We start from the raw sequence: 27954 nt of genomic DNA, 5'->3' as shown, positions 1-27954 counted from the left end.
TTTCCTTTCCGTGTTTGCACCACTCACAATCAGATGGGTGTGCAGTGAGGCAGCCAGGGTAGCTGAGACCTCAGTCCTGCCCTGGAGCATAGGCAAACATGGCCCTGCAATGGATGCTTCTCCTGCTCCTCACACCTCTGCTGGCAGCACAAAATCATGGTAAGCCCTATCCCAACAATTATGGAAAACCCCAGGGAAGAGGTAAGCAGTGCTCCCTCCTCTGCCCGCAAGAGAAGGTTTTACTGTGCTCCTTCTGCAGAGCCCCTGTGCAGCCTTATGGTGTGCAGGATACAGCAGCTGTATCAGGGCAGTCTGATGTCCACGCTGGGGCCCAAGTCCACCAGCTGGGTTGTGTTTAGGCAGAGCTCTGTTTGGGGATGGAGGGCAGCAAAGCCTGGGCTGCTGGGAAAGCCTCTATGTGTTCCTCCATGGAGCTGGAAATACAAGGTGTCCATCTGTCCTGGCACAGTGTCAGGGTGCCATGTCCTCACCACAGAGGAGATGGCTGCTGGTGCCCCACCAGGACCTGGGGAGCCATGAGCTGAGCCCCTGGGTGTCCAGGAGAGCCTGGGGACAGGACTTATCATATTCTGGAATTGCTTTCTAATGCACTTCCTTGGTGCTGGAAGGATCAGGGCACCCCCAGGGTTCTGCTGGGATCTTCCTTCCCTGACTGCACACTTTGATGCCAGCAGAGTCACTGGGAATTTGCAGGCTCACATGTTGTCTGTGCTCCCAGGAGGCAGCACTGTCTGGCAATTGAGCTGTGGGTGCAGGAACTGTGACCTTGCATTGTTCTGTATCTGTCTTGGAGTATTTGTCTAAACTAATTTTCTTGGAGCTAGGTGATAAAAATCATTAAACTTGGAGCTAGGTGATAAAAATCATTAAAGTAGCATCTAATCCTGTCATCCTGGTTTGCTGGGGTGTTGTATCTGGGTGGATGCAGGCTAGAGAAAACAGCTGATCTAGTGGCTGTGACAGAGTACAGGGAATGGGATCAGAAACTTTAATTGCTGATGTGAAGTGACATCAGGGGCTGTACTATGTGAGAGGTGTCACAGGAGCCTGTTTCCAGGGAAAATGTGTCTGGTTGCAGAGAGTGTAAGCACAGCACACTGTCACGCAAAAAACAAGGGCTAAACCTGCAACAGAGGATATGCTCCTGTCCAGTGTCTTGCCAGTGCCCAGATCCCTGCTGAAGCTGTTCTCCCAGGCCAGCATGTGCAACCATGGCTTTCCTGTTTGTTTTCAAGGTGCACACCAAGACCAGGATCTGTGTCGTGTACAGAGGGACGCAGCAGGGTCCTGTAGGCCTGCAGGCTCTTGTCACACTCTGCAGATCTCAGTCACCCAGCCTTCCCCAGAGGAGTCTGGCACTGCCTGTGACACAGATGATATTGCTGAGTTTGCACCTTGGTGCTTGTGAGAAGAGGAACCAAGACAAAAACATGTGCTGGCCACACCCAGCAGTGTGAGCAGCCCTGCCCGCATCCCTCAGCACGTGGGCTCATCCCATCCTGGCACCTCTGCTGAGCTCCAACCTGAGGGATCAGGGGCCTCCTCTTGCAGAGGGACAGGGCAAGGAAAATGGCCCCAGTGAGGCAGGAGGGTCTGCTAGGGTGGAATGGGCTGACAGTGGCAGTGGGGCAGGGTAAAGCCGTTGGACAGAGAGAGGGAACAATTGGGTGGGATCCCTGAGCACATCCCCTGGCAGATGCAGGGTAAAACCTGTTGTGCATAGTGCCACAGAGAGCAGTGCAGGGAACAGCAGTGCAGCCACAGGCACACACAGGATGTGGTTTGCACGTGCGGTTGGCCCTGCTGCTCAGCTCCCCCTATCATGGGGACACTGTGCACTGGGCAGGGTGCATTGTGTCATTGTCCTATTATCACCTTATTGTCTTGCTGTGCCGCTCTCACAGGGAGTTTTTCCTCCCTGAAATGCCATACCTGTACAAAACTCTCCTCCCCTTACAGCTCCAGTGCCCCTGGAAGGCAGGTGGGGAAGCTTCTAGGGCTCGTTTTCTGTGCATAGGGTCTGGCATACAAGCTGGCTTGGATGCCTTTTTCATCAAACTTGCTTGACACTGTGTGTGATCTAGTGGCAGCTGACAAGAGGTTCTAACCAGGAGCACAGCTGCAATAACCAGGAGGTGGGAGGATGGTAGCTGAAAGTAAGCCATAGCCAATCTGAGAGGGTTTGTGCCAGCCGGATCCCAAACTGTGCCTAGAGTACATCCTATGGGGAACATGAGTGCTAAGAGGTACTGCAGTGAAGTGCCTGAGGCTTGGCACCTCAGGGGTGGTGAACTGTGTGCTCCAACATGCTTCCACTTCCCATCACCAGAGCACAGATTCAGGAAACACAAATTTTGCCTCCTGTTCTTAGACACGTGTCAGATGTCCTTTAGCATCTGGTGCACCAGTACAGGTTAAAGTGCCACCATTTCCCGGCTTTTCTCACAATGCCTTGTTCAGTGACTTGCTTTGCCATCCCCTTTCCCTGCCATGACTCCCAAGCAGAGCATCCCCAGGGTCTCTCTGCTCCATCATTCTTACAGTCCTGCTCAGCAGCTTTGGTTGCTAGTCAGGAGCACAGAGATGCTCTCAGACCCGTGTTTGTGTTTGCAGTGCCTTGCAAAACAACTCTCCACTGGTGGAAAGAGGGATTGCTTTTCTTAGCTCCTCTCAGCAAGCACATGGCATCAAGCACAGCAAGACTGCAGTGCACTTTGCTGTCACCTCTCTCAGCTGCTGAGCTGCCCTGCCAAAAGGGGTGAACTTCGTCCTACTGCTTCTTAGATTTCACCTTGTCCTTTCTTCTTTGTGTGTGAGATAGTACAGTGTAAGAAAGGACACTTTCTGCTGTTAAGCAAAGGGCTGAACCCGGGAGCCTGACCTGAATTATCAGCAAAGCTGTTTCTCCTGACCCTCCCCTTCTGGCCCTTGCTGGGCCTTTGTTTAGCCTGCCAGGCTCATAACTCCTTGCAGCAGGGACAGGCAGTCCAGACATTTCTGGAAAAGGCTTTCTGTATTCATGGGTAATAAACAATATCAGAGAGGAGAGTATTCATTTAATAGCTTCAACTAGGAAAAAAACCAAAACAGTAAATATCTGCCTTTGGAGGTAAATAGACCAACCTTTTGTTACCACTCCTGTCTCAGGCATTCAGCATTTTCCATTTCACAGTGAGCACACATTGCATGTTACAAAAGGTACCTATTTGGTCACATCTACTCTATATTTTCCTTGCTGAAATTTCATTTGACTCAGCCTCCTTCCTCTAGCTGGGGCAGAGAGCCTGTGGGCGGCTCTCTGCGTACCACTGTGCAGGGTAACAGTGTCTGAGAACTGTTCCATTACTCTCCCGGTTGCTGTTAACCCCTACAAGGTTGGAAGCTGAGAGTTTCTTTCCCCTTGCTGTCCAAGCAATCTCCTTTTTCCTTTAGTGTGTCGGCTCCACAAATACATCCAACTGCTTTGCACTAGTGGGGAGTTCCATCTCTCCAGTGGAGGTCCCTTGACAGCTTCCCATGGACACCTCCAAAGCACACAAGAAGCCACCCTGGGTTAAAGCACAGGCTCCTTTGCTCCAAGGTGTCCTTTTCCCACAGCAATTTCTATGGAATGACTTGGAAAGGGGAGTAAGGAGCGTGAGGACAAAGGTGTCCCTCCCAGCCTGTGCATCCTGACTGCACCCAGCAGCCATGGATTGGTTTCTCCCAATGAGCCTCAGGTGATAATCACATGCCTGACAGGCTTGGATTTATTGGAGATGTGAGGCCAAGCTGGATTGTAATCAACAATGTTCTTGAGACTAAAGCAGGCATGGACTGAAAGTGCCTTCTCTTCCCCATTCTGCAGGGAAGCAGAGCTTTCTAGGCCTTACCCTCAAACAATCATCAGAAATGCCACAAGAAGGGACTCTGAGCAGCTGTAGATGCCTGGATGCAGATGGTGTCAGTGCGGTGACAGGGGGTTCAGCTCCTCTGCAGCAGTAGGAATGTGGGCAAGAGGCAAGCCCTGGAGGGGCTGTCATGTTTGGGCACTGCACTGTATGCACAAGGTGAACAGGCTTTGGCAGTCCCTCAGGGTGCCCTGCTGGTGTACACTGCCCCTCTGCAAGGCAAGCAAGCATTTTTGCCATACCCATCCCTCTGTCAGACACTGTTAACTCCCAGGATAATTTCTGAGGCTGGTGCATTTCCCTGTAGTGGTACTCTCCAGTCACTGGATTCTTTGAGTATGGGAATGAGCTGTGGGCTCTGCCTGCCATTTCTGATCTCTCCCACCCAGCCCTTGGGCTCTGCTCAGCATGGTCCATGTCCAGCTTGGATGTGGGTGCTGTTTCAGCCTCTGTCTGCCCCTGAGCACAACAGGGCACATCTGGCAGGTCCAAGGGCACAGGGGAGCCTGGGAGGAATTTAAAAAGTGGGGCCAAATGATCACCTCCCTTCCCAAATTCAGAGAGATGCTGTAAGACCCATGTTTTGTTCTCAGTGTCTACAATACAACTCTCCAGTGCAACTGGAAAAACAGTGGTTTTCTCTGTGGAAACAGTGGTTGTTTTTCTTAGCTCCTCTCAGCAAGCATGTGGCATCAAACTCAGCTCAGAGAGCTTGGGAAGGAAAGGATGAGTCACAGAGGATAGGAATCCCCCTGGTGCTTGCAAGGGGCCCTGTGGGCAGAGAAGAAGGAAGGAAGAAGCACAAGGGTTTGCCTGCAGGGCTGCTCTCCTGTGTAGTCTTTGTGTCTGAAGGGCAGACACACTGCTGGCACACTTGTGGTCTTTGCAGAAGCACACATTTCACCTACCCATGCCTACCTTTGCCTGAGGCTGTGCTGGAATCCATGCAGTATCCCAGCAGTATCCCACATTCAGCTCAGCAGACACTGATAGGAACACTGAGGAAACCCTGGATCAAGTCTGCACATCTGTGAAGGCCTTTTTATCTGAAACAAAGACAACAGAGAAGAGGCTGATGTTCCTGCAAAGGACTAAGTCTAATAAGTGCCCAGATCTAAGAGAAATGGTTGGCTGGAGGCCTGGTGAAGGTGGACACCTTGTCAGAAATGTGTGGCTGTTATGCCAGCTCAGTTCATTCAATCCCTTCACACCCACTTCCAGGAGTCTTACACAGCACGTATTTTCTTGTGCCCATAATCAAGAAAAAGTAACCCGTGTTGCAGGGGACAAAAGAGGGGGCTGGCATAATGAAGACCATCCTGCTGTAGAAAAGATCAGGTTTGAGACCCTCTGAGGCACCTAAAGGTGCACTAATCCATGGGACCTGATCAGAGCATGTGTGGGTTCTGAGGGTGGAGGAGGTAGCAAAGACACTATCGATCATAGCTGAGAAATTGTCACCAGCAACTTCCAGTAAAGTTCCCACTGACTGTAAAAGGAGAAGCACAACCCCCTTTTTAGAAAGGGGAAATGAGGGAGACCCAGAGAACTACAGGCCAGTCAGTCTCCCTTTGGTGCCAGGCAAGATAACGGAGCAGTTCCTGCTGGAAATTATTCTGAGGCATATGGAAATTATTTGTGATGGCTTCAAAAAATCAAATAATTTCTGAGTAATTTGTTGCCCTTCTATGGAGGAGTGACAGCATTTGTGAATAAGGGAGGAGTGACCGACATCATCCACCTGGACTTGTGCAAGGCATTTGACACTGTCCTGTGTGACATCTTTGTCTCCAAACTGGGAACGTGTGTATCTGATGGATGACCACTCCAAGGGGGAGGAGTTAGCTGCAACACTCAGTGTTGCAGTCAGTATTTTGATGTCCACCGGCACAGGATGCCCAGTGAAGCTGTGCATGCCCCATCCCTGAAAGTGTTCCAGGCCAGACTGTGGATGGCTTTGGACAACCTAATGTAGTGGAAGATGTCCCTGTGCATGACAGGAGGGCAGGAACTAAGTGATCTTCCCTGGGAACCTTCCAGCCCAAGCCCTTCTTTGCTTTTATGAAAAACTGAATGAGTCCTAAGTGCCTGTAAACAATAATTAGCATAATGCTAAATATGCCTCATTTCAGTTGCACAGAAGTAGCACCTTTTAGTAAAACGAAAAGTTACAAACTTTAACAAAGACTAGCTCTCACTTTTGCTACAGTAAGTCTGCTTTATATTGCACCTCTAAAGCAGCAAACAAGAGGTGTGGCATTTTCACCTTACCCTCAGCCCCTGCAAGGAAGCCTGGCAAGTCTAGAGAGGTTCATTTGCAGTTATTTCAGCAGGAAGAGCGTTGCTCTATGAAAAGATTCAGGGAGAGCTGCAAGCAAGGCAGAGCTCTGTTGTGAAGCTGCAATCACCCTTGCCAGCAGAGCATCCCTGTTTGTGGAAAGACACTCTCCCAGATACCTCCAGAAATCTGCACCTGTGTCAGCAGAGTGCCTGCAAAGGAGAATTTCTCCTTTCCTCCTCGTTTCCTGCCCAGCAGCTTGCCATGTGTGGTGCTGCCAGTGGGTTTTGAGTGCTGTGGAGGTCTCACAGCTACCAGGAGGTGTAGAACAGTTACAAAAGGAAAAATGAGGAGGTGAGGCCCCCTTGCACTGAAGTCCAGAGTGGGGCCATGTGGGAGAGGCCAGCCATGCTCGTGAGCATTCACAACCCACTCAGCTCCTAAGGCTGCCTCAACTGCAGAATTTCCATCCCCTCAAACTGCTTCTTGCTTCAGGCCAAGCCTCACATGACTCTTTTCAAGCAACTTTGTTCACAATTCTGTGGTACCTCTAGGATCAAAGAATAGCCATCAGTGAATAATCTTCCTAGGGGCACAATTCAGTGCCCTGAAATGCAAATTAAAATATGGGAAATGCTTTCATGAGTAGCTCTCACCTGACTGAAATACTTGATGCTCAGTTTGCCAGCCTGGGGCTATTTTTTTTCCACTTATTTGTCAGGGGTTTCATTCTGTCTGAGGAGGTGCAGCTGGTGTGGTCCCCTACTGCATGAGGTCTGCAGAGCACTCCTGCTTTCCTGGGAGTCCTGGTGCCACTTGGGTGTTGTAGGAAGCAGTGCAAACTCTCTGTGCCTGCCTGACTGCACCCTGGTAACACTGGACAAAGTTTGGACAGCTACAGCTAAATTTGTATGGTGGAGGAACACTCACAGAGAGTTACAGTTGTTCTGTGAAAAGTGGGGTCTGGTCAGAGGGTAGAGACCCAAATTCAAATCCATGCAGAGAGGCAGTAGCACTCCTGTCTAGAATTTAATGAAAATGAATATGAAGATTTCCTTCAATCAATTGCCCAAGCTACATGCTGCAAAACACAACCAAATGTGCAGCTGGTGAAATACCAACCTGCTCTAAGCCCCTTCAGCCCACTCAGATGAGGGGGTGTCTCTTGGGTGAGGATGGCAGAGAAATGGGATGGGAGGTAGCTGCTGCTAGGAGCCAGCAGATAATTGTGAGAGGGATAGAGCAGAGGAAATAACAAGTGTAACATCCAGAAAGAAAGCAAAGTGGCAACTCTACTGGGATTTTGCTGCAAACAAGTGTCCCTGTGGGTGTGAGTAGATCGTGTCCAGCAGAACGACAGGAATGCCAATGAGTGGTGCCAGCAGAGTCTGGTGCACTCCCACAGCCCCTGGATTTGTGGGAGAGAGCAGCGTCCCCCAGGCTGCTGGACCCCTCTGGCTGGGGTGTCTCCTCAGCAGCAGGTGGGCAGGATAACCCTGTGGATAACCCTCCTGCACTGCCCTGAGGGTGTGGGGAGGGATAAAGCATCTCTCTGAAGAGAGAGGGATTGGCACCCCTCTGCATGGAACTCCCTCATCCTCATGGATGCTGCTGCAGCCCAGTGACCTCAGGCTCTGACTCCTGGCCTTTGCACACAGGAAAATGCAAAATTCCCTCCAACTGGGATCCCAAACTGCGGTTTACTCCGAGCAAGAGCTACTATGCCTTGTACGAAGTGGTGCGGCTCAGCTGTGCTGGGAAGATTGTGCCGTCTGTCCCACAGATTGAGTGCATTTCCAGAGGGGCCCAGATCCTGTGGAATGAGATTCCCACCTGCAAGGGTAAGCACAGCCCTGCACCACCCTGGCCCAGGGCCCTGAGCTGCTGGCAGACCCTCTGTGACCGGGTCGTGCAGATGACAGTGCAGGAATGGCAGACCCGGATGCCTTGGCTTTCCCCATGTCCTGGCACTGACAAGGCTCTTTTGGTCTCAGCACCTTGCTGTAGGCACCTGCAGGGCTCTGTGCTCCTGGGAGGAGTTCAAAGGCAGGAACAAAGCTCCCTGCACTGGGGGCTACTGTAAGCCCTGTGCCTTCCAACAATGAGTGCATGGTGGGAGGGGATGGAACTCTATGTGAAGACTGGGAAGGAATTCAGTCCCTGCCCAGCTTTTCCCAAATGGAGCCTGAGTTGAGAAGCCTGCAAGACTGTAGCAGGCATGGATGGGATGGCTCTTGGGGCGGTCTGCTGCCACCAATAACTCTGTCCTAGGCTGCAAGAGAGGGATCAGCAGTTGAATGTGGTGACCAAAGGAGATGAGACCTGTCCAAATCAGAGCAAGAGATATCCCAGCAGACCACTTCCCATCCTGCTTACATGAGCTCCTTCTCCTCCCCAGTGGGATGCCAGCAGCCCCAGTGGGACTCACAGCTCCAGTTGAGGCCAAACAAGAGATTTTACACGGTCAGTGAAGAGGTGACACTGAGCTGCTTTGAGGATGACGCTCCTCCCATTGCTAAGATCAGATGTACAAACAGGAAGAATCCTTGGGAGGTGTTGGACATTTCAGGAAAATGGCACAGGTTGGCTCAGACCCTGAGCTGCACCAAGGGTAAGTTGGGAAGCAGTAGGTCTCCCCTGCTACGTGCACTTCCCACTGTGGAGGGGACCTGGACATCCTGCTGTATCTGTGAGACACCTTGGGCACAGCTCAGAGTCAGGTCCCAGCTGGGAGCAGTCTCCAAGGTGGGGAGGGTTAGAAGCATTCAGTGTGGGACAGGTTTTCTCTATCCCTGCATCTCCCAGGCTATTCCTGAGTTGTACGTCACGGGAAGTCAGAGGGGATCCGTCCCCTCTCTGTCCCACTGTCCTGTATCACCTCCTTGCCCTGGCACATGCTCTTCTTCTGCTCTTGGGGGCCCTTGGCTTTCCTCATGGTGTGGAATGCAGACATTAAGCACAGTTCATGATGGAAAAGCCTTGGTCCCTCTCCTGCCGAAGCATTCCCTCGCTGAGAAGGACTCTCACACCTTCTCCCTGACAGCAAAATGCCCAAAACCTGAATGGGATGCAAGACTTCAGTTTTTGGAGAATGAAACTGAATACCCACAGAATAGAGAACTGACCCTGACCTGTCCCAAAGGCCTTGAGCCCTCCTTCCCCGAGGTCAAATGTACAAGAGCAATTCTGGAAGTGAATTCGGGAAAACCAGTCTATGTGGATGCCTGGTGGGGCAGGAACAGCACAGGTGCCTGGACACACATTGAGGGGGATGTCCTGTGTATGGGTAAGTGAGGCTGCAGCAGCTGCCCATGTCTCCCCTCTACCCTCACCCTCCCAGGGCTCTGTTGCCTGTGCAAACTGCTGAAGAGAACAACGCAGCCAGGAGACAACAGAGCAGGCAGAACCAGCTGGGCAAGCTGAAATCTCCTGCAGTGGTTCCTGAGCAGGCCAAGTCTGGGGCTCCCAGCCCAGTGCCCAGGCCAGGGGCAGGATCCAAGGCTGCCAGCCAGGTGCCCATGGAGGTTCCATTATCTTTGCTGTGCCTCCAGGTGCCACCCTGGAATGCACCCAAGGTCTGCTTGTTCTCCTGCTGGCACATGGATAAGGGACCTGGGGGACATCTCCTGCACCTGCAGGGGTTGGAGCAGAGGGGAATGAATGGAGCCCTGATGATGTAGGGCTTGGCACTGGGAAGGGAGGCTGTATGGGATGGACCTGGGGAGGAGCAATGCCACCCATCAGGGGAGGGAGAAGCAGAGCTGTCCCTGCCAGAGACACAGCCGTGCCCAGTGTGGGCATGGCAGTACATGGCAGTGCTCAGGAGAGAGGGAGAGACAGGATGGGAATCTCCCTGTTTTGGGCTGTGGGATGTGGATAGGAGCATCCAGAGAGAGAAGTGGGTGGATAGAGGCAGACTGATCAAGCAGTGATTCTTCATACTTTACAAGCTCAAGGAAAGCCCCTTACCAACAAGTCTTGCCCTTAGGTCACACCCCAGCATTTGGATGTGTCACCTTCCCCCTCCCTACATTGTCTGGAGGGATGGCTGGTGATTTCTCTCCCACCACTCCCCCATACCCATTTCATCATCTCCTGCCCATCTAACACCCACTTTCACCTCTGACAGAAGCGTGCAAAAGGCCCCAGTGGGACTCCAGACTCAAGCTGACACCAGACCAGGAGAACTATGAGAAGGATGAGAAAGTGATGCTGAGCTGCCCTGAGGGTTTCCAGCCACCCTTCACTGAAATCCAATGTCAGACTCAACTCCAGTATGATTATGGGACACATGTGTATGAAGAATTTTGGCATGGAAGAGACTCCAGAGGTGCCTGGGCCCCCATTCAGTCCCGTGTGGAGTGCATTGGTAAGGGAGGGATCAGGAGCAGGACAATCCTTTGCAGTGGGAGATCCTGCGAACATCACTGAGGGGAAACAGCATGGGAAGGTCAGGGTTTTTCCTTGGGGACAGCACTGTGAGGATGGAGGCTGTGGAAGCAGCTCCTGCTTCCAGGCCAGGAGGAAATATCTCCTCTTGTGCTCTCCCATGGCACCAAAGGATCACTGCAGCCACACAGCTCAGAGGGTTTGAGGCAGGCAGGATCCCTTTGCTGCTCCCTGGGAGCTGGGATGTAGCCCAGCTGGAGACACACCCTCCTGGCTTCCCTCTGTTCTCCCCAAGGTGTCCTGATGTTTGACTGAACAGGAGCGGTTGTGCCACTGGAGAAATTCACCCAATGGTTGACATTCAGTTTCCTAGAGCACCATGACCCCAAACTCCTCCTGCTCCCCTTTCAGAGGGCTGCAGTGATCACCTCCAGTCCCTCCTTTTCTCTCCAACCAGGCTTGGGTGGCAGGGGGACAAAGCTGCTGGTTGTGGTGCTCAGCTGGGCATCTCTGGTCTTCTGCCATCAGCGCTGTTTGAGAGCAAAGCCTCTGCACAAGGGGCTTGGCACAGCATTTACCTTTGTGCCAAAGTCGCTCTGCACCTTGTGAGATCCCACAGGTGCCCCTTTGGGAGAAGGCAGATTGTATTTTAAACGCCTTCAGGCCTCACAAACCTTCTTGCAGAGGCTTGAACAGGCAAGGGCTCCTTCCAGAAGCCAGCATCCTTCTCTGTAGGAATCATTGCCACAAAGCCTCCCCCTGCAGAAACTGCTGGCACCAGCTGCTCAGCTACTGCCCACTGAGCCTGGGGCATGGGGAATTTGGTGAGGAGGTGATGAGAAGAAGGAAGGGCTGTGTCAGGAGAAAGGGGCAGGGGCATTGTTAAAGCAGGAGATGTGAATGCAGAAGGCACTGCTCAGCCCTGTCCCCCTGCCCAGCAGTGTGGGGCAGGAGGAGAGCAGCCAAGGCACAGAGGGAGAACAGGGAGCCCCCGAGGGTTACAGGGGCGTGGCTGATGCCTGTGGGAGGGATGAGCCCTGGCTGAAGGGCCCTGCATGCCAGCAGGAGTGCTGCTGCCATGGCCCAGCAAGTGCCCCCTGGGCTGGCCTGGGTGACAGGCCTGGATGAGAGGCTGCAGGGAGTCCCCTGGTGCAGGGGGATTGTGCTGGGAATGTCCCTGCTCTGGGCTTTGGAGCAGGCAATATGGTGCCCATGGACACAAGTGGGAATGGGCCAGGTTCATGGATGAGTGATCCTTCACAATTTCCATGCATCAGGAAAGCCCCTTCCCAACAAGGCTTGCCCTCAGGTCACACCCCAGCATATGGATGTGTCACCTTCCCTCTCCCTACATTGTCTGGAGGGATGGCTGGTGATTTCTCTCCCACCACTCCCCCATACCCATTTCATCATCTCCTGCCCATCTAACACCCACTTTCACCTCTGACAGAAGCGTGCAAAAGGCCCCAGTGGGACTCCAGACTCAAGCTGACACCAGACCAGGAGAACTATGAGAAGGATGAGAAAGTGATGCTGAGCTGCCCTGAGGGTTTCCAGCCACCCTTCACTGAAATCCAATGTCAGACTCAACTCCAGTATGATTATGGGACACGTGTGTATGAAGAATTTTGGCATGGAAGAGACTCCAGAGGTGCCTGGGCCCCCATTCAGTCCCGTGTGGAGTGCATTGGTAAGGGAGGGATCAGGAGCAGGACAATCCTTTGCAGTGGGAGATCCTGCGAACATCACTGAGGGGAAACAGCATGGGAAGGTCAGGGTTTTTCCTTGGGGACAGCACTGTGAGGATGGAGGCTGTGGAAGCAGCTCCTGCTTCCAGGCCAGGAGGAAATGTCTCCTCTTGTGCTCTCCCATGGCACCAAAGGATCACTGCAGCCACACAGCTCAGAGGGTTTGAGGCAGGCAGGATCCCTTTGCTGCTCCCTGGGAGCTGGGATGTAGCCCAGCTGGAGACACACCCTCCTGGCTTCCCTCTGTTCTCCCCAAGGTGTCCTGATGTTTGACTGAACAGGAGCGGTTGTGCCACTGGAGAAATTCACCCAATGGTTGACATTCAGTTTCCTAGAGCACCATGACCCCAAACTCCTCCTGCTCCCCTTTCAGAGGGCTGCAGTGATCACCTCCAGTCCCTCCTTTTCTCTCCAACCAGGCTGGGGTGGCAGGGGGACAAAGCTGCTGGTTGTGGTGCTCAGCTGGGCATCTCTGGTCTTCTGCCATCAGCGCTGTTTGAGAGCAAAGCCTCTGCACAAGGGGCTTGGCACAGCATTTACCTTTGTGCCAAAGTTGCTCTGTACCTTTTGAGATCCCACAGGTGCCCCTTTGGGAGAAGGCAGATTGTATTTTAAACGCCTTCAAGCCTCACAAACCTTCTTGCAGAGGCTTGAACAGGCAAGGGCTCCTTCCAGAAGGCAGCATCCTTCTCTGTAGGAATCATTGCCACAAAGCCTCCCCCTGCAGAAACTGCTGGCACCAGCTGCTCAGCTACTGCCCACTGAGCCTGGGGCATGGGGAATTTGGTGAGGAGGTGATGAGAAGAAGGAAGGGCTGTGTCAGGAGAAAGGGGCAGGGGCATTGTTAAAGCAGGAGATGTGAGTGCAGAAGGCACTGCTCAGCCCTGTCCCCCTGCCCAGCAGTGTGGGGCAGGAGGAGAGCAGCCAAGGCACAGAGGGAGAACAGGGAGCCCCCGAGGGTTACAGGGGCGTGGCTGATGCCTGTGGGAGGGATGAGCCCTGGCTGAAGGGCCCTGCATGCCAGCAGGAGTGCTGCTGCCATGGCCCAGCAAGTGCCCCCTGGGCTGGCCTGGGTGACAGGCCTGGATGAGAGGCTGCAGGGAGTCCCCTGGTGCAGGGGGATTGTGCTGGGAATGTCCCTGCTCTGGGCTTTGGAGCAGGTAATATGGTGCCCATGGACACAAGTGGGAATGGGCCAGGTTCATGGATGAGTGATCCTTCACAATTTCCATGCATCAGGAAAGCCCCTTCCCAACAAGGCTTGCCCTCAGGTCACACCCCAGCAGATGGATGTGTCACCTTCCCTCTCCCTACTTTGTCTGGAGGGATGGCTGGTGATTTCTCTCCCACCACTCCCCCATACCCATTTCATCATCTCCTGCCCATCTAACACCCACTTTCACCTCTGACAGAAGCGTGCAAAAGGCCCCAGTGGGACTCCAGACTCAAGCTGACACCAGACCAGGAGAACTATGAGAAGGATGAGAAAGTGATGCTGAGCTGCCCTGAGGGTTTCCAGCCACCCTTCACTGAAATCCAATGTCAGACTCAACTCCAGTATGATTATGGGACACGTGTGTATGAAGAATTTTGGCATGGAAGAGACTCCAGAGGTGCCTGGGCCCCCATTCAATCCCGTGTGGAGTGCATTGGTAAGGGAGGGATCAGGAGCAGGACAATCCTTTGCAGTGGGAGATCCTGAGAACATCACTGAGGGGAAACAGCATGGGAAGGTCAGGGTTTTTCCTTGGGGACAGCACTGTGAGGATGGAGGCTGTGGAAGCAGCTCCTGCTTCCAGGCCAGGAGGAAATATCTCCTCTTGTGCTCTCCCATGGCACCAAAGGATCACTGCAGCCACACAGCTCAGAGGGTTTGAGGCAGGCAGGATCCCTTTGCTGCTCCCTGGGAGCTGGGATGTAGCCCAGCTGGAGACACACCCTCCTGGCTTCCCTCTGTTCTCCCCAAGGTGTCCTGATGTTTGACTGAACAGGAGCGGTTGTGCCACTGGAGAAATTCACCCAATGGTTGACATTCAGTTTCCTAGAGCACCATGACCCCAAACTCCTCCTGCTCCCCTTTCAGAGGGCTGCAGTGATCACCTCCAGTCCCTCCTTTTCTATCCCACCATGCAGGGTGATGAGCAAAGTTGTCTGACTTGCAGCATCCTTGCATGGTGGGAAGGGAATCAAGTGACCTTCTGGCAAACTTTCCTTCACAGAAGTGCTCCAGGTTGACAATGAGACCTTTGAGATTTCCAGCACCAGCATCAAACTGAAATGGACCTGCAGGTTCCCTGATGCCTGCCAGGGCATGAGGGCCATGTGCCAGCTGGGAGCACCTTCCTCCCCTCCCTGTGAGGCTGAGGAGGTGAATGCAGAGCAGACACTACATGGCCAGGAGGGAACATTCACCTGCTCCCCTTTGCAGCCCTTCACTGAATACAGTGTCACCATTGACTTGCCCCCCAACACAACCCTGTTCTCATGGTTGTTCACGACACAGGAAACAGGTAAGTGCACAGAAATACCAGAGACAAGGACAAAGACAGTCCAGAGCTGTGTCACAGGGAGGACAGATGTTCCCCTCACGCTCAGCCTGATCATTTGCTCCGTGCAGGGATGTGCCTGCCATCAGAGCTGCTTGGGTCCTGTGGAGAGCCCTGTGGGGAAGGGGCTGGGAGAGCCCTGAGCAGGGCACAGCCCGTTCTCATTGTCCCACCCCACCCCACACTGTTGCGCTTCCCACTGCTGCAGCACACGCAGCCTTTGCAGGGGACAAACCCCTCGTAGGGAGTCCCTTTGCAGCCTGTCCCTTGGCCAGGAGCTGCTGCAGCCTCCCGTGGCCTCAGCCCCTGCCCATGGCCCTGTGTGTGACCCCATGGTCTGTGCTTGCAGTGCCGGACAAACCGGAGCAGCTGTGGCTGGATCCCGACAGGGGCTCTCTCAGGTGGAGCGCGCTGCCCTCCTGCAACGGGGAGATCATCGGATACCAGGTACCCAGGGAGCAGGGCAGACCCTCACCTCCCGGCCTGGAGCTCTGTGCAGGCACACTGGCAAGTGTCGGCAAGGGACAGACCTGAAGAAATACGGGAGGATTGAGAAGCTCAGTGCTCCTTTTATGGAGCACCTCATCACAGTGCCTGTGATACTGTAAGGCCTGTCCTCAGGCTCAGTACAGCTATCTACAGCCCTTCAAGCTACAGCCTCCCTTCTCAGAGGGCCATCCCTGCGCTCACAGAGGTTGCTGCTCACACATCCTCAGTGTTGGCTTCAAATTCCTTCTCTCCTCTCCCTCTCCCTCTCCCTCTCCCTCTCTCGTCCTGTCCTGCCCTGTTTTGAGCTCCCCCCGTGGCGCTGAGGTTCCTGCCCGTTCCTGTCCAGAGCCTTGCCCAGGCACAGGGAAGGGCAGGCACAGGGAAGGGCAGGCTGGCAGGGACGTTGCCAGCTGCGGGCACCTTCCCAGCGGGCAGCCGGGAGCTGCTGCGTCCCAGCTGCGTCTCCTGTTCGCAGCTGAGCATCACAGCCAGGAACGCAGGGGACAGCAGCGTGCTGGAGACCGAGCGGCTGCGCCTCGATGGCTCGGTCACCGAGCACCGGCTGCCGGGCCACAGCCCTGGCAGCAGCTACGCCGTGATGATCCAGGGCCTGACGGCTGCTGGAGCCGGGGCTGCGCTGACGAGGGAGTTTCACAGCAACAGCAGCTCCGGTGAGCTCTGCTGTGGGGCCGGGCCGGGAGCCCGCGCACAGCCGAGCCCTGCTCGCCGGCCTGCGCTGCCCGAGGCCGTCGCTGCTGCTCGCCCGGCCCTGCCGATGCTCATTCCCCGCTGTTGCCCTGCAGACACCCCGCAGCCCCAGACCATCAGCTGCCGCGGCGCCCGCGACATCGCCCCCTCGCAAGGCACGGCCGTGCTCCCCCTGCGCCCCATCGCCCGCGGCTCTGAGGCTGCCAGGTGAGCGCAGCCCCGCGGGCTCCGCAGCCCCGCCGGGGCTCTCGCCACGCCGGCGCTGGCCTGCAGCCGCCTCCCTTCCCGTGGCCCCCGTGCCCTTTGCCACTGCCTTTGGGCCCGCAGGGAGCACCAGCTGATCGTGGCCGCCACGCACAACGCCTCGCTGATCGAGAGCATCTGCTCGGGCCAGGCACGGCTCTCCAATGCCAGCGCGTACCTGGCCGCTCTGCTCAACCTCAGCGCCGCCACGGACTTCGTGCTGGGCGACGGCAGCCGCGGGCAGGGCCTGCACAACGCTGCCCTCAGCCCGGGCCGGGACTACACGGCCCTGCTGCGCCTCGTCCGCCTCGGGCCGCAGGTACCATCGGGGGGCTCCTGCTCCCTGCGGCTGCTGCCGCCCGGGGCTGGGCCCCTCGCTGCCTCTGCGCTGCCTCTGAGCCCACGCTCCTGTGCCGTGCCTCGGCACCGTGCTGTCCCTGGGCTCCCGGGCCACGGCCGCCTCACTCGGTGGCCCTGCCTGGGCACCTTGGCCTCCAGCTAGGCCAGGGCTGCCACACTGGGCTGAGCTCTCCCTCCTGTCTCCTCCAACAGGCAGAGAAGTTCACCTGTGTCTGCTACAGCTTCTCTCTTGGTAAGTGTCTCCTTGCTCCTGGTGCCCAGGTCTCTCTCCTGCCTGCTCCCTTTTGCCAGCTTCCCTGGCAGCTTCCCTGGAAACAAGCTGGCCCAGGGCAGATGTAGTGGAATATTGCCATACTTTGGTCTTCATAGATGTTCTCTATATTTTGAGGCTATCTATGGTGGTTGGGGTTTGGACATCCTCAGGACTCTTGGATAGGTTGGGGCCCAGTGGCCACTGGCAATTGCACATCATCCCTGCCATCACCACAGGTTTAGTCTTAGTCCCAGTAATCCCCTGGTGTATTCGCAACCCCTCCTCCCTTGGCAGTGTCTGGGGCCTTCAGGGACACATGTTCCACAATGGAGGGTATCACACCAAGGAAGCACCTGCTTCTTCTGCCCCAGCTCAGTCTTTCTCTAATGCAAAGCCTTTGGTGGAAGACAAGGGAAGTTGCTTTTCTCTCCATGTCCCTATGGGATGTCCCAATGCTTGGTTCAGGCTGTGCAGGAGCCTGAGCCTGGGCTGTGCTGCTTGCAGGGCAGGAGCCATCGTCTCTGCTCTACAGCAAGCCCGTGGTTATGGCAGTAGCACTGATTGTTGCATTCCTGGCACTGGGGATTTTGCTGCTTTTTGTCGTCTTCAGGTCAGTATGTGGCTCACCTCTCCTGCCCTCTGTGAGGCATTCAGCAGCTTGCAGTGGCAGGGAGTGTCCAAGTGAAACCTGAGATGAGGCAGGGTGGTGAGATGGGCAACAGCTTCTGCTCTGTCTCTCTCTTCTGCTGGTCTGTGCACCTGCCTTGCTGTTTTTCAGGTTAAAGCGCAACAGTTCAAGAGGCTCGGAAAACAACAGCACTATACCCCTGAGAGGATGTCAAAAAGGTTCAGTATGAGCTAGGGCCCTGTGTGCCTTGTCTGGACAGGCTGTCTGTTAAAAGCACAGGCAGGATGATTGTAAATTCCACAAGTTCCTTGCAGGAACAAGGTGGTCAGAGCTAGCTGGCACAGGGAAAGGGACTACTCTTAGGAGAAGGGACCTGTGTGGGGAGGGACAGTCTAAGGTTTGGAGAAGTTCTGGCTGCCACAATGCCATCTCAGTCCCAGCTGCAGAGTTCCAGAACTGGCCAGTTTAGCACCAGTTCGATGCTGAAGTCCTGTCCTTATGGTCTCTGCAGATGTACGCAAGCCAAACACACAGATCCCGGTGGAGGAACTGCTGGAGGCGCTGAAGATGTTTAAGAGGGAAGAAATAGAGGCAGAACAGACAGATGATGAATCAGTCAACAGGCATGGTGCGGGGCTTCTTAGAGAATATCAGGTCTGGTTTAGCTTTGCTTTCCTACCTGGCTGCACTGCCCAGTCCTCAGCCCTTCTTCCCTGGATGTGTGATGCAGTTGGCCTTGGCCAGCCCCAGGATATATCCCAGTGCTGAGTGGGCTTGTTTTCTTCCTCTGCAGCAATTGTCCTCCACTTTGTTGCACCCCTGCAATGCTGGCAAGGAACTCTGTAATCAAAACAAGAACCGCTACAAGAGCATCATCCCATGTAAGCAGAGCTCTCCAGGGACTGGCTCAGGCTCTTGGAGCTGGCTGGGGTAGCACAGGATGCTGGGCTGGTGTAGGTGCCCCTCCAGCACTCCATGGCCACTGAAACCCAGAGACATTGCTGGCCCCACTCTTTTATATCCTGTTGGAGTGTCCTTGTTCTGCTCTTCAAATATTCCTGCAAACTTAATCAAACATCAGATTCCTGTTCCTGATGTAGTCAGTGCTGAACACTGTCATGTACCATCCAGAGGCAGGTATTTGTGGGAAAGTGGAAGGAGCGACCCAATTTCTTCCAAACTTTAAAGCTCCTCTGGGCCCCACATGATGTGTACATTTGGCCATTTCGTAATCTTCCTTAAAACTCCATTGCACTTCCTACTGTGCCATGTCACCCTTTGTCTCATCAGTTGTTCTTTAACCCTGAACATGTCCTGAGGCCTCAAGTGCTGCTAGGGAGACAACAGACAATCACAGACTTTAATAAATTACACCTTTCCCCCTTAATCAGTCTCTTTGTTGCTACCCTAAAGCATCAGCCTACCTCCCTTCTCTTTCAGATGATCACTGCCGTGTGGTGCTGCAGCCCTCTGACACCGGGAATGGCTACATCAATGCCAGCTATGTGGATGTAGGTAGTGAGGAATTGTTACCCTGGGAAGGGTAGAAAAGGTGGCTGGCAGGAGGACAGTCCTGCTCACACGGGGGGCCCTGAGGTCTGGCCCTTTTTGCCCTTAAGCTGGCAGGTCCTGGGATGTTGCTTGCCCTGAATCCTCTCCGACCTGCCAGGAGTACTCTGGGTTTGTGTGCAGTTCTCACCTCTAACAAAAAGGGACCCATGTGAGGGGACAGGAACTGAGATGCAGCCCCTGGGTACCCACTGTCTGTGCTGGCCAGGAAAGGTGCTGTGGGACACACTGTGCTGAGAGTTCTGGGCTTTGGTGCCTGGGGGATGGATCCTTTATTTCATTCCCTGTTAAACATTTAACTCATGTGATGAGAGCTGTTTGAATCTCTCCCCTGCAGACCTACCGAAATCCACGCTTCTTCATTGCAGCTCAAGGTAGGTGCTCCCAGCCTTCATCCTCAGGAGATGCCATTCACTACCCTGAGCAATCTGGGAAATGGGGAACTGGGATAGCAGCCAGGGAGCTGTGAATGGCTCACTCCAAGTCCCTGTATCTCTGAGGTTGTTCGGTTCTCCCTGAACAGTTGTTACAGGTGCTACAGGGCATGGAAGGTCTCAGTGGTAGCTTTGCAGCAGCTGGAACTAGTATCTGCACTGCCCACTATGAGGACATGGTCCTTCCACTCACAAGCCTAGTTTGTTCCCTTTGGCAGCTGGCATGACAGGGACAATCTTCCAAATGCCTGGCATGTCTGCAACCAGTGCACTCGGATTCAGTCTCTCCCCAGTAGTGCAAAGCCTGGATGGGTTTGTCAACTCTGTGCAGTGTGCAATGAGGAGGTCTTGGCTTCCTGCAGAGCTGCAGAAATGCTCCTTGGAAAATAGGGCCCCAAATGTGGGAGCAGCTGACAGTCATCTCAAGGGTCTGCAAGCAGGAGCCCCCAAAGCAGCAGTGAATACCTGACATGGGCTCATCTTCCCTCCCTTCTCCTTGTCCTAATTTCTAACATGGTGATGAAGCTGATGTGGCCAGCACCCCCTTCAGTTGCTGGTGTCCCCTGGCTGTAGCTCTGTGTCTAGGCAGAGGAAAGCCTGGGAATGTCCAAAAATGTGCCCATGGCTTGGACACTTGCATAGGGGTCTTCTCTTCCTTCCCAAGGCCCCTTGGCTGGGACAGTGGTGGATTTCTGGCACATGATCTGGCAGGAGAAGACCTCAGTCATTGTGATGCTGACGGGCTTAGTGGAACAGAACAAGGTAGAGAAAACCTCTCAGCCCATGAAACCTCTCAGCCTGGGCATTGCCAGAGCCCAGGCTTCCACACCTGCTGTGCTTGCTCCCAGTGCAGCTGTCAGCAGGGACAGGGAGCAGCACTGCACCCCTGCAGTGCTCTCCTTGTGAGGTTTCCTGTGCCCAGAGGTCTCACTGCTGTTGACAGATCAAGTGTGAGCAGTATTGGCCAGAGCAGGAGCAGGTCTACGGTGACATCACCGTGACACTCAACAACACCTGGACCACCACAGGCCTTGTCAAACGCATCTTCTGCCTGCAGAAGGTAAGCCTGCCATGGAGCTGAGGTGGGTATGCAGGATGTGTTTGGTTTTCAGCAGCTGGTGGGAGCTGTCAGACATGGACCCTGTGGGGAGCCTGGTCTCCAGCACAAAAGGTGCAGTTTATAGTCGGCAGGTTGCTATAAATGGAATCCATGCCAGGCTATGAGTCCCAGGTTTCTGTGCCAGGCAAAGGCAGTCAGTCAGCTCCAGTGGTCACCCCAGAGCAGTCTGAACTGACGTTGCACATGGGGATATTGTAGATTCTTGAGGGCTTGGGTGAAGTGACTACAAAGGGTATAAAAGCAGATAAAGGCTATGGAATGGATTCTCTGCACATGCAGGATGATGGGACAGGTGCCTGCGTGACACCTGAATCAATCTGCAGAAGGTCCACACTGAAGCTCCTTGGTCACTTACAGCCCTAAACCTGGACACATAGTTTATGGTTTAAGATAACCTACAAAAGGTCATTTGCCAAGATGTGTGCTCGTGCTGAAGCTACACCTCAGATAAAGGGCAGAGACTGAAGGAGTTGCAAGGAGGGAAAACAGGCACAATAGGAAGGAATTGCAGTGATGCATATTTCTGTCCTTTCTTGTCTTGCCCAGAGCGATATGTAGCTGAAACATAAAGCTCCAAGAGCACCTGATGGTAAGATGTAGCATTAGTTCATGCCAAGTGAAAGTGATGCTTAGGGAAAATCACAATGGCTGGTAACAAGGGACTACATTCACATCAGTGTAGTAACAGCCTTAGGGTAGATCTTTTCTGGGCAAGCCAGGGCTTTTTGATGACTGTGGAAATACTCTAAGCTGTGATTTGTATCATTCCCCTCTGGGGCACGAGCTGCTTTTCCTGCTTTGCGTTCACTGCTCACGGTGAAGCAGAGGACAAAATGAATTGCGTGGCTGTGGGATGGGTGACTGTGCCCTTTAGTGTCCGAGGAGCTGCAGTGGAGCAGGCCTTATGGTGCGCTGCTGCAGGGAGCTGTGCTGGTGCCCCTCTCAAGCGGTTTTCTCCACTGCTGCCTCCTTGTCGGCAGGCAATGACTTGACCCAAGTTTCCTGGTCGCTTGCAGCTGCCTGTTGCCAGCTGTGTCTCCCTTTCTGCAGGCAGGCTGTGCTCTGCCGAGAGCAGTGGAGCAGTTTCACTACCTGCTGTGGCCGGACCACGGGGTGCCCAGAAACCCGTCGCAGCTGCTGTGCTTGGTGGAGGTGGTGAACAAGAGGGTGCTGGAAGCGCCTGCAGGCCCCGTGCTGGTGCACTGCAGGTACCGCGCTGGGGCTGTCTGGCTGCTGGGGCACGGCCAGCGGGGGCAGCGCTGACCCGCGCTGCTCCGTGTCCCCAGCGCAGGCATCGGGCGCACAGGCACCTTCATCGCCCTGGACTTCCTCTTGAAGATGGGCAAGGCTGAGGGCAAGGTGGATGTGTTTCGCTGTGTGCAGCAGCTGCGGGAGCAGCGGGTCAGCATGGTGCAGACCAAGGTGAGGAATTTGCTCCCTCCACGCCTCGGGCTGCAGATCCAATGCCCACCTGTGGGAGTCGACACAGGCGAGTGGCCAGAACAACCGCAAAACCATGGCTGAAATGCCAAGAGTAAATTTATTTCATTACCTCGCTAGCTGGAGGATGCCAGGAGGTAACACATAAGTGGGAACACCGGCACCATCAGGCCCAGTCCATCCTGGGGGACAGTGGGGCTGCTCTTTTCACCCATTTAACAAAGGCCTGTGCATGTGTAGTTTACCAGCTGGGCTGTGATCTCCTCTGTGTCCTTGTGATCTCTGGTCTTTGATGTCTCCCAAAACAGGGAGCTCAACCACGTTCATGGCAATGGGCTCCAGGTCTCTGTAAACACCAGTGTTCCCTCTACATGGATTCTACTCCCCAAAGCAGAGAGAGGATAAACAGCAGTAGGCTGTTTATAGACAATATCTAGGATTTCTCACACTGTCCTTTTCCAGACCTTGGTATGCCCAGCTGTAAGGCCGCTTGAGACAATCCACCAAGCTCCTTCTGAATGAAAGCCATTCTTCTGCTTTTAACCCTTTGCTGTCAACACCACCCTTCCCAGAGATGTGGCATGCAAAGCCACATTAGCCATGCTGTTCCTGATCTAGCCAGAGGGACTACCAGGGCTACCAGGTGACAGAGACTGAAGGATCTTTTCAATGCTGTGTCCAAAGCAGCTGGAATCTTCATTCCCTGAGACTCTCTGAGGTATCAGCAGCATTTGTATGTATCAGTCACCCTGCCACAGAAGGGCTGTCTTGTAGGCAAGGATGATGAACAAGAGTCCACCTGTGCCTCTGGCTTTCAGGATGTCTGTCCTTCCGGAGCTCCTGGGCAGCAGTGTCCTGGCTTAGGGACTATGTCCCCATGATCTGCTTAGTGCTGGGCTCCTTCAGAGAAAACCAGGTTGGGCTGCACCAACCAGCCTCTTGTACAAGGTCTAACTAGTCTGCAGGTTTTCCAGGCTGCCTTCCCCAGAGCAGGGGTCTGGTCTGAGAGGGAGCACTAAACCTGAGGAAGATGATCTTGTCTGGGTTGCTGGAGTTGCTGGCTGTGTCCCAAAGCAGGGCTGCCTGCAATGAGAAGTGTCTGGCCTCAGGGATGCGCGGCAGGAAGGTGAAGGATGAACCTGGCTCACTTCTGGCACAGTTTGAGGACAGCTGGTGATCTGGAGCTCCAGGGTTCCTCCTGGACTGGCTCCAGCCTGTGCAGCTGAGCCGTGTCCTCCCGCAGGAGCAGTACAGCTTCCTGTACGAGGCGCTTCTGGAAGGTTTGCTCTGCGGCAGCACCGGGGTGCCCGTGGAGAGCATCGCCAGCCGCGTGCACTCCCTGCGAGACGATGAGACCTCAGGCTGCAACAGCGCCCTGGAGAAGGAGTTCAAGGTACCACCAGGAGACGGTGCACTGGTGCTGTGAGGGCTCCTCTGTGATGCCAGCCCCCTCCTGCTCCCCTCCCCAGCAGTGGGATGGAGATGGGGGATCATTTCTCTGCAGTGGCCCAAGAAGGTGAGTTGCTGACAGGCAGGACTGACTTGGGTGAATCATCTCTACAGGCCCTGCAGAGATTTTCTGAGTTGTTCCAGCTCCTGCCATGCAGAGAAGCAGAGAAGCCCAGAAACCAAGCCAAGAACCGCAAGCCAGGGATCTTGCCAGGTAACACTGGCAGGGCTGGGCAGCCTCTTGCTCTAAAGCCAGAGCCTGACAGCAGCATGGGGGCAACGATGCTTTGCTGCTGCTTCCCTCCCCGGCACATGTCACTGACAGGTTGGGCTCAGGGTGCAGTTGTTGTATTCTGGTGAGTAGATAATAAATGCAGATGAGGCTGATTCCTTCTGAGCCTGTTGGAGGTACAGGGGGTACACCTGGGATAAATGTGTCCCTGGTCTAAACTTTCCCAGTGGAGAAGCTCAGATGAGGCACATCAGGGAGCAGTGAGGAGGGTGGATCTGCTGTGCAGCCAACCACAGGGTTTTGGGCACCCCCCATCAGGGTGCCCTGAGCTGTCGCAGCCATGGGTGTGGTGGTGCCTGTCCGTTCCATCCTGTCCAACCCATGGTGCAGGGAGCTATGTTGGCTGTACCTGTTGCAGGGAAAGCCCCCTGCCTCTCCGTAGGGAGGCAACAAGCGATGATTTCCCCCTCTCTGCTCCTTGCCTCCGCAGCGGACTCCTGCCGGCCCATCCTGATGTCCTCGGTGAACGCAGACGGCTCGCCAGCTTACATCAACGCCGTCTTTGCCAGCGTAAGGCTCCGGCCGCCGCGGGAGCGGGAGCTGCTCGGGGCAGCCGGGCCCCTCCTGCGCAGCCCAGCTCCAGGCCAGGGTAGAGCCCCCAGCCCGGGGGAGGTGTCCCCGCCCTCGGGCTGCTGCACGGTGACTGCTGGCCCTGCTGCCAGGAGATGGCCCCCGCGACCGCGATCGGCGGAGCCCTGCCTGCGCGGGCAGCGCAGCGGCGTGCGCCAGCCACAGCCTGCTGCGAGCTGAGCCCGGCTGCGATGAGCTGAGAGGGCAGCGGGGCGCTAACATGAGCAGCTCTGAGCAGGGCTGGGCTGCCTGGGCCTTCTCCATCTCAGCAGGGCGGTAGGGAGCCGTGGCCGCTGTGGGAAGGGCTCTCGGGGATGCTGGCACTCTCCCCACACACATCGTCCTGTCTTGCAGACGTACACCGAGGAGGAGAGAATCATCATCACGCAGCTGCCTTTCCCCACCACGCTGGTGGATTTCTGGGCTCTGGTCTGGGATTACACTTGCACATCGCTAGTTGTGCTGAATGAACTCCAGGAGCTGGACAAGGTCAGCAGCCCAAGCTCTGACAGCTCTCCCCTCTCCTGGTTCCCTGTGGGGCCGAGCAGTGTGGTTTCTGCCTTTGGCCCTGCATGGATCTTACCATGAGAGCCCAGCTTGCAGCAGGACCCACTGCAAGCCTGGGGGCTCCACCTGGGAGAGCCCTGAGGACAGTCCCAGCTCCACAGCTCCACAGCAGGGGGCTGTCCTTGGTGTCGCTGCAAATGAGCATCCCTCGGGTTTTGTTGAGCCCTGCCCAGGTGTCCTGTGTGATGGAGTGTTATTCTCTGGCTGCGCACTGGGCTGCTGCCCAGCAAGTGGCTGGCAGAGCCATGTGCATGTGGCTTATGGGCGAGGGGCTGGTGTGAGCCCCCCCATGTGCGGGGCCGAGCCCTGCCCTGCCTGCAGGCGGGGCCATGTGTGATCAGGCACCTCTCGCCCTCCCCCAGACGTACGTGCAGTTCTGGCCCAGCCAGGGCGAAGATGACTATGGCCGCTTCCACGTGCAGCTGATCTCAGAGGAGCCTGGGGCTGGCTTCACAACCTGGACACTTGTCCTCAGCAACAGGCAGCAGGTGGGCCCTTTGCTCAGAGCTGGCAAACTCCTTTGAGAAGAGTCTTTGCATGAGCTGGGAAGAGCAGCTGTCAAGAGGCTTTAATTTGGGCTCAAAGTCCCAGACAGAGATGGCACAGGGATCTGGTGGGGTCCTGGCAGGGCACTGGCCACAGCAGAGTCTTTTGCCTTGGCAGAGAGGTTAATCCCAAGGAAGTGAGGCTGCAGGCACAGGTAGAATTCAGAGGTGGTTTTGTGTGCCCTCCAACTGGAGGACAGCAGCTGTGGTTGGAGTTTGTACATCTCAGTGGTTCATGGAAGGGGAACTGCTGCAGGCAGCTGGACACAGGACCGGTGTCAGTCTGAGCTGCACCTGGAGCTCAGCTCTTCTCTTATGCTCTGTCTGTTGCTCTCAGAGCACTTGTTGGAGAAGAGCAACGTCTGGAGTGGCATTCCCAATGTGGGGCTGCTCCCTTGATCCAGTGTGCGTGGCTGAGGCAGGACTGGCATGCGCTGTCCCTCCCCTTCCCTCCATGAAGCCAATAGGTCTCTGCTCTGCCCAGCCCTCTGTCTTTCTTCCCCACTAGCCCAAGAAATCTGCAGTGGAAATCCGGTTGCATCAACTGACAGACTGGCCCATGCAGCATCGCCTTCCGCCACACCCTGACACCATCATCAGCCTGCTAGGGAAGGTGGAGACACACCATCGGCAGAGCCAGGATGGACACATCCTTGTCACCTGCTGGTGAGTGATGTCTCCTGGAGGAGCAGCCATGGCACAGAGCTGGACACAGCTCAGGCTGTGTCAGTGACATTGGGGACAGCTCCATCTCGGGTGGATGTGTGCATATGAATTCAGCGCGGTTGAGGGAGGAAGGCTCCCCTGTTGGAGGTTGGTTGGGTGGGGGATGTGTGGCCAAGATCATCCTGAGAGTGTGGGGGTCTAGGGGGACACCTCTGAGTCTCAGCCCTGCCACCTGCCATCCCAGAGCAAATGAAGCTCCCCTTGCCCTCCTCCACAGGGATGGAGCCAGCCGGAGTGGGATCTTCTGTGCTGCTGGTTTCCTGTGTGAGCAGATCCAAAGTGAGGGCATGGTGGATGTGTCCCAGGCTGTGAGGATGCTGAAGAGGAGGCGCAGACAGTTCATTAAAAATGTGGTAGGTGCTGACTTCCAACCCAGCTGGGATGGCAGCAGGCCAACAAGAGCCATATTTTGCATTGTCCCAGTAGCTGCCCCAGCCCCTCTGTGCTCAGATCATCCTGAGGCCAGGTGCCAGTGAGATCTTTGTGAGCTCCCAGCAGTTGCTGCTGCTGGGACACACCCACTCGCTCAGTGGCAGGTTCTGCAGAACTGAGCGGGCACCAAAGCATCCTGCATGATGAGTGGCCCCTTACTGGTCCACCTGGCTGCTGAACACTTTGTGTCATGGATGTTGGCTCTCCTGCCAAATCCAGCTGGCTCCAGTGCTGGTGTAGCCCATCCTTCCAGCTCCCGGAGCACATGCCTGGATTCCTCAGCTGGGGATGGCGGACTCCAGCTGGGATGGGGAGGGTGGACTGCACCTGTGTGTGGCATGCTCTCTGTCAGGAAACTGTTGGAGACCAGTGCTGACATGCCACTGCAGGTGTTGGTCCACCAGAGCCTCATGTGCATCCTTTTATCCACAGGAACAGTATGGGCTCTGCTATGAACTAGCCCTCAGTTATTTGAATTCATTTGAAACCTATGGGAATTTCAAGTAGGGGCATGACCACAGCCTGTCTCTGGATGGGACTTTGACTCCCTGGAACAGCCCTTCATCAGTAACAGTGGAGGCAAGAGGGGGAAAAAAAGGGATGTGCATGACCTCAAGATGCTTCACTCTCCTGAAAAACCACCCCAAGGGTCCTCCGTGGCTGGAGAACACAGGCTAGACTGTCTCCAAATTTTGGCCAGGTGTTGAAATGGGAACCTGACCCTGCCCAGCATTTGTGCAGGAACTTATCTGGAATCACAGCCTGAGCATGAAGACCAGAGCAGAGGCACCAGGATTTCACCTATGCTTCCTTGCCAAGGATGAGGAGAACAGCTGTCCCATTGAGGTTCCTTGTCCCCTCAGGTAGCCCCAAGGAAAGTGGGGTAGCACCAACACCCACATTGTGTTTGCTCAGAGAAGTCTCCAACCGCTTTAAGATCCATGGTGCTCAGGAGCACAGAATATCTGTCCAACTGTGGGAGAAGCAGGAAGCCCAAAGTCAGCAAGAGCCAAGAGTGGGACAACCCATGGTCCTGCAGGGCTGAACTGCTCCTTCAAACTCCACACAACCTCCTCCTGGGGCTGCATCTTCCTGGTGCTGCTCCAAGTGCCACTGCCCTACCAGCTCCACAGAGGCTCTGCCATCAGCCTGTGGCTGCACCATGGCAATCCCAGGCTCTGGTGTCTCAACGTCAATATCCTGGATGTGGTTCAAGCAGCACCACAGAAAGAAAGGCAGGAGACTTCAGAAGCAAGA

General features: G+C 55.0%; 1 protein-coding gene across 1 annotated transcript; it reads left to right on the top strand.

The window, feature by feature from the left end:
• Window positions 1-28: 28 nt before the first annotated feature.
• LOC129132742 (receptor-type tyrosine-protein phosphatase T-like) lies at window positions 29-27954 on the top strand. The gene is made up of 31 exons (XM_054652154.2): window positions 29-159; window positions 7848-8030; window positions 8588-8800; window positions 9233-9475; window positions 10319-10558; window positions 12029-12268; window positions 13739-13978; window positions 14546-14836; window positions 15222-15319; window positions 15837-16032; window positions 16165-16276; window positions 16397-16631; window positions 16865-16904; window positions 17430-17535; window positions 17704-17771; window positions 18065-18207; window positions 18347-18434; window positions 18994-19064; window positions 19460-19496; window positions 20221-20318; window positions 20500-20616; window positions 21727-21884; window positions 21963-22098; window positions 23360-23509; window positions 23680-23779; window positions 24288-24367; window positions 24782-24916; window positions 25357-25482; window positions 26048-26205; window positions 26483-26618; window positions 27130-27954. Exons 1-31 carry the CDS (start codon window positions 99-101, stop codon window positions 27202-27204), a joined length of 4374 nt encoding a protein of 1457 aa, XP_054508129.2. The 5' UTR covers window positions 29-98; the 3' UTR covers window positions 27205-27954.

The sequence above is a fragment of the Agelaius phoeniceus genome, chromosome Z (genome assembly GCF_051311805.1).
Source record: "Agelaius phoeniceus isolate bAgePho1 chromosome Z, bAgePho1.hap1, whole genome shotgun sequence".
Lineage (NCBI taxonomy): Eukaryota > Metazoa > Chordata > Aves > Passeriformes > Icteridae > Agelaius > Agelaius phoeniceus.
This window is presented reverse-complemented; position numbering and strand designations above follow the sequence as displayed.

Bases quoted from the DNA above. Each gene is read 5' to 3' on its own strand.
- LOC129132742 (XM_054652154.2), top strand. From the start codon at position 99: ATGGCCCTGCAATGGATGCTTCTCCTGCTCCTCACACCTCTGCTGGCA. The intron at 12,269-13,738 runs GTAAGGGAGGGA...CACCTCTGACAG, and splicing joins GTCCCGTGTGGAGTGCATTG to AAGCGTGCAAAAGGCCCCAG. The intron at 18,435-18,993 runs GTAAGCAGAGCT...CTTCTCTTTCAG, and splicing joins CTACAAGAGCATCATCCCAT to ATGATCACTGCCGTGTGGTG.